The sequence below is a fragment of the Pseudopipra pipra genome, chromosome 10, assembly GCF_036250125.1.
Source record: "Pseudopipra pipra isolate bDixPip1 chromosome 10, bDixPip1.hap1, whole genome shotgun sequence".
Taxonomy (NCBI): Eukaryota; Metazoa; Chordata; class Aves; order Passeriformes; family Pipridae; genus Pseudopipra; species Pseudopipra pipra.
This window is the reverse complement of record NC_087558.1, coordinates 9762339-9767901: the sequence shown is the minus strand read 5'-3', so window position 1 is coordinate 9767901 and position 5563 is coordinate 9762339. Positions and strand designations below refer to the sequence as shown.

Here is a 5563-nt window from a genome sequence, read left to right as displayed (position 1 = left end):
AAGGACCAGGACTCAGAGAGACCTGCAGCACCACCTTCTTACACCCTCTTTTCAGAATTGGTGTGCAAGGTCTGCACAGTAAGCAATTCCTTACTGTCCCTTAGGTTTGCTGGGTGACAGTGGACAGTACCCTCTAATGGGCATCTCTTTAGCCCCTCCTTCCCTCCAGAGATGTGTGAAGCTGTAGAATGTTGTATTTGCCTTACAGAGCCCTGTCATTACCTGCGGTCAGCTCTGGAGGGCTCCAGCTGACCCTCGGGTAGGGCACTGAGCTGCCACCGGCCCATCCTGCCTCCCTCCCTCCCAGGGTCTTGATTTTGTTCCCCATAGGCAACATCTTATGTGGTCCATCAGCTACTGCTCCCTGTCCAGCTGGACTCTGTGGGCACCACAAGGTGGGTACCTGTCTCTGATGGAGTCTGTGCTCGTGCAAGGTTAGAAGCGTCACCTGTGTGCCCCTAACCTGATGATTGAGCTGTTGGGTGTCTGAATGAATCCTCTTGTTCTGTAAACCTAATGTTCTCTAATAGTTGGGGTGAGTCTGGCTGAAGGTTTCTATGGTTTCCTGGTGGTTGCTAAGGAAAAGGATCGCTCTGCCTCTGGGTCTTGGTGACTTTCTTTTTGCCCTGTCCTAGGTACCGGAGCCCAGCAGAACATAATGCTTGTTGTTTCCCAGCCCACTACAATGGTCAGGGCGTAATTTGTGACTCCTGTCACGGCTGGGCTGGGCGCCTGCCACTCTTTTTTTCTAAGGCCTCTTTGAAGAATGAGACCAAAGAGCCTTCATGCAGGCGTTTGCATGTTTGCTGCGCTCCCCACCCCCTTGCTTGCTGTTTCCTTTAGAGCTCCAAATCATTTTAACGATTTATTTCATGCACTTTACATAGCAAGAAGCTGTAGCAGCAGCTGTGTCCATGAATCCTTACCAGGCAGCCCTCAGTATATTTTGGTCTGTCTACGTATTGTCCCAGACACAGTTAAATAAATCTCTGCTGGAGGAAGGGACTTTACAGCTCAGCAGCAAAGGGCTGGCGAATGGGAATATAAACAAGATACTCAGTGAGCTGCCGGATCCCGGAATAACAGTGCCTCTGGCATAAAGCTCTGTTCCCACCAGCGCAGCTGGGGGCCAGATCCAGTGCGGGCTCTTTGTTGCTGTCAGCAGGGACTGCGTCTCCATCCGGCGCCCAGTGATAATATTATAGCTACGGGGTGAAAGTTGGACCCAAACCTGCAGACTGGAAGCAGTTATAACATGTCTAGGCCAGATGCTGCCCTTGTCACCCTGCTGTCGATCCGGGGCTCGGTTGTTGAACGTGGTGGGCTCAGTTCCACGGGTGCCATTTGGGATCTGGGCATGGATGAGCTCAGCTGGGTTCTGCGGAGGCTTGGAGCTGCTCGCAGCACCGGGCAGCATTGGATCCATCAGGGCATCACAGGATTCACAAGTTTACTTTTGCATATGGGATCAAAGCTTAAAATATCAGCTGGCCTTTCTCTCGCTCCTGACTTTTCTAAAACATCTGAACAATTTCTTCTTTAGCTCTGTTAAAATCAATCAATCTGACATTTAAATTGTATGTGAATTTGATAAATAAAGACAGGTTACAAAATGCCACATGGAATGATTTTTTTTTAAAGTTTTTCAACTACTTAGGACAAAAAAAATGTTACAATGCTCAACTTTTCATTTAGTTACATAAATAATTTTTTTATAAATATCTCTTTATAAACAATATATAAATAGCTTTACAACATAAATACATTTATGCATGACATGAATTTACAAACAGCAATGTTATACAGCTGGCTTCATCAGTCTCTTGGAAAAGCACTGTCCCTTGTCTCGGTGAGTGTTTGTATATATAATATATATAAGATAGAGAGCACTTGTTAAAAAAGTAACAAAACCAAAACAGTTGGTGCCATGACTCCTCGTACCAAAAAGAAAAACACAGCCACGTCTTTTGTCCATTCCAGGGGGATCACTGCTCTTCTAAGTGTTGCCTGGGGGATGGCCGTGCCTGGCCGTGCGTGGTAGGAGAAAGTGGACTATGGATTCAAAGCCCTGTGAGGAAGGAAAAGAAAGTGCCTGTTAGTAGTTGCCATACAACAACCCTTACCTGTCCCAAGCTAAAACCTCTGTCAGAGTAACCCTGGCCTTGGGCTGGGGGATGCTGAAGTCAGCAGAAGCCCTCCCTGAGCTTTTTTGCTTGTGCTAAAGCAAGGAAGAAGCTCACCCTTCACTCTCTGGCTGCTTGGTATTTAGGGGAGAGGCTGAGGGAAGCTGCTGCTCCTCCTGCCCCTGCATCTATTGGAAATCTTTTTTTTCCTAATGATTTAGCAAGGGCAGATGCATATGAGCTGGCTTCATGGTGTGTGTATGTGTGCTTCTTAGAGCCCTGAGCTGGGTGATTCCTTGGGAAGACCAAGGAGCCTCTACATGAGGGAGCAGGGAAGCAGCACTCATCCCTCCAGGACAGGCTGGGGAGCAGCCCACATCCCTCCAGGACAGGCCATGGACCAGCACTGGCATCCTGCGGGCACCTTTGGGCCATGCTCTTCCCACTGCTCTGCAGACCAGCAGGATGCTGGATCTGGTCCCCTCTGTGCCCAGTTGTGTTACTAAAGGGCCAGGGCAGGTCCTTGTGAGTGGGGCAGTGCTGTGCCATGGGAAGAAGAGGAAATGGTCTGGGCTGCAGCAGGCAAGTGCTTCCCCTGCTGTGAGTTCATCTGCGTGTGACCTGTGGGCAGGGCCAGGCCAGAGCTTCATGGTCCCCAGCACCTTCAGGGAGAGCTGGCAGGGGAGGCACTGCCAGATTTCTCCCAAACCAGTCACTGTGGGGAAGTGGTATTTCCTTCACCCCTCTATCCCTATGCAGTGGCTGTGGAGTGCTGTGGGAAGAACTTCTCCAAGCTTCCCATAACTTGCTCAGATACAAAGCCAGAGTTGGGAAGTGCAACTCTTGGCAGTCAGCAGAACTAGAAGACACCTGGAGAACTTGTGTATTGTTTTTCCTCACATTAAAAGCATTGGTGCGTGGCTGAGACAGGAGGCTCACTAACCCTCCCATTGCAGGCGCACGGGGTACCCTGCCCTCCTAACACCTACCCACAGGTCCAACGTGTGTGTCAAGCATAGGGAGGAACGGGGAACATGTGGCTGCACTGGAGCTCCTCCTGCATCCTCCCCGGAGCCTACGGGTCTAGCTCAAACTAGGGGGAATCCAGCTTGAGCTGCTGCGGAAGCAGCTGGGGTCTGATCCTTCTGCAAGGCAGCAGGAGGGGTGATGGAAGAGTGGCAACGCAATTAAGGCCAACTTGGGGTCTCTTTTACCCGCCAACAACGCCGGGTGTTGCGAAGCTCAGCGGGATGACCCCCTGCAGTCCCGCCCGCTGGCATCTCGCGTTCGCGGGGCAGCGCATCCCGCGCATCCACCGCATCCCGCCCATCTCCCGCGGTGCCGGAGCGCAGCCCCCCGGCCCCATCCCGGCCCCATCCCGGCCCCATCCCGGCCCCATCCCGGCCCGGCCGCGCACTCACCGCCAGGGGTCCCTCAGCATCCGAGGCCGCTCATGGCGCCGATGCGATCCAGCTTGAGCCCGAAGCAGCCCTTGCCCAGGCCCTTCTTGTGGAGGCCCTTGTGGCGGCGGCCCGGCGGGTCCTGCAGCAGCCGCGCCCAGCCCGCCCGCGGCCGCGCCTCGGCCCGCGCCTCCCGCGCCTCCCGCGGGCCCGACCCGCCGCCGCCGCTCCGCTCCTTCTCCCGCTCCTTCTCCCGCTCCGCCGTCTCGGGCGGACCCGCCGCCGCCGCTGCTGCTGCCGCCGCCGACCCGCGGGACGCCTGTGGAGAGGGGAGAGGGTCAGAGCGCCACCGCCCCCAGCGACCCCGCCGGTGTTGGGAACCCCCCGTTAAGGACGCGCAGCGGGGTCCGTGTGTCACCACCACCCCCCCCCGCCGACGCAAACCCAGGACTGGGGTCGGTGCCCGGCAGCGCAGCCCATCACCCCGCGGCTGTGCCCAAGGCATCTTCTTTCCTCCCTAAATCTATGCTCCCTTCCCTGGTGTCAGAGCATCCCCCTGACCCACACCATAGCGGTGTCTTCCTGCCCTCTCCCGGCAGCGCCCCGGTCACTGCATGTCCCCTCAAAAGGGCCGGTGGTGCTGCACCCCCAGCTGTGCTGCTGTCACTATCCCGTTGTCCTGTCACCCTGTCCTCTGCCATTGATCTGAAGGGGCCTGAAAGCTGGCAGGTCCTTTCCTTTCAGGTCCCTTCGGTCACTGCGTCCCCCACCAGTTCACAGAGTTCTTCAGATTATGGTGGAGGGGTCCTGCCCCCCAGCTCCCCCTGCACCACTGCTTTGCAGAGTGTCCCCAGCAGTGATGGGAGATCTGGGTTCCCTTTCCTTCCTGCTCCCTCCCCTAGTTAATACTCTCTGGGTGCCCCCACTCTTCCAGTTCTGACCCACAATTAGGGGGGCACACCCCCTTCCATCTCTGCCCCCCATCTCCCAGGCCATCTGTCTCCCTACTCGGAGCTTCTGCTTACCAAGCCCTGGGAATGCTCACCTTCATTCATCTCCCCGACAACCCACCTCGTATCACCCCTTTCTCTGCAGCCTGCACCCCAGTTCCTTACAAGGAAGCCACCACTCCTATCCCACTGCTGGGGCACCTCTCACTCTGTGTCCCCATCTCTGCTCGGCCCTCTGGGCAGTGCCACCCAGTGCAGGTGGCCTCTGGTGCATCCCTCTTCCTCAGCATCTCGGGACATCCAGGTCCCTGGGATAACCCCATTTGAGGCACCCCTTCCCCGAGGGACACCCCGGATGCTCCTGCCTGGGCCGTTTGGTCAGGACTGCCTCTCACCGTGCCCACCGTGCACCTGCTGCCTGCCCTGCTCTGGCTCTGCTCCCCTTCCCAAGTGCCCAGCATAGCGAGGTCCCCAGGGTGACGCCGGGGAGCAGACTGCCACCATTCCTGGCGCTGATCCCGCGGGGTACAGGGCACACAGTATCCCCCTCCAGCCTCTAGTCTGGGGCTGATGTCCCCACGCGCGTTTGGGACAGCCCAGAGAAGCAGGGAGTCCCTTTGCAGTCAAATAGCCCGTGGGGAAAGAAAGACCCCCCTTTGCACTGACTCTGCCACCCCACAGTCACCCCACGTCCCCTCCCTGTGCCGTTAGGGCCCTCAGCGGGACGGGAAGAGGAGGGAGAGCCGGGGGCAGCCCCCGCCGTACCTTCTGTGGGAGCTGAGACGCCGGCTTCGCCTCCAGCCTGACGGAGAGCAGCGCGAGTAAAAGTCCACCAGCCAGCAAGGATGAGATCTGCATCCTGCGGGGCCGGGCGGGAAGGGAGCCGGGGGGGCAGCGGGGAGCCGAGGGCAGCCCCGGGGAGAGGCCGGGACCAACGGGAGTCAAAGTTCAGAGCGGAGCCGCGAGGTCCCTCCTGCCGCCTGCAAAGTGCCGAGCTTGTGAACTTGGGCTTTCTGCTTCATTCATTTTATAACCCAACCTGCTCGGTGATGTCATCTAAACACCAGGTCCAACGTGCCTCCCACTTCAC

General features: G+C 56.9%; 1 protein-coding gene across 2 annotated transcripts; it reads right to left on the bottom strand.

Annotated features, from left to right (window-relative positions):
* Window positions 1-1616: 1616 nt before the first annotated feature.
* On the bottom strand, window positions 1617-5563 carry NPPC (natriuretic peptide C). 2 transcript variants are annotated; one of them, XM_064666108.1, is made up of 3 exons: window positions 5239-5563; window positions 3545-3842; window positions 1617-2068 (listed from the first exon to the last, which is right to left on the bottom strand). In XM_064666108.1, exons 1-2 carry the CDS (start codon window positions 5329-5331, stop codon window positions 3558-3560), a joined length of 378 nt encoding a protein of 125 aa, XP_064522178.1. In that variant the 5' UTR covers window positions 5332-5563; the 3' UTR covers window positions 1617-2068; window positions 3545-3557. The 2 variants fall into 2 exon arrangements, with proteins under 2 accessions (XP_064522178.1, XP_064522179.1); XM_064666109.1 differs by lacking the exon at window positions 5239-5563 and adding an exon at window positions 3968-4075.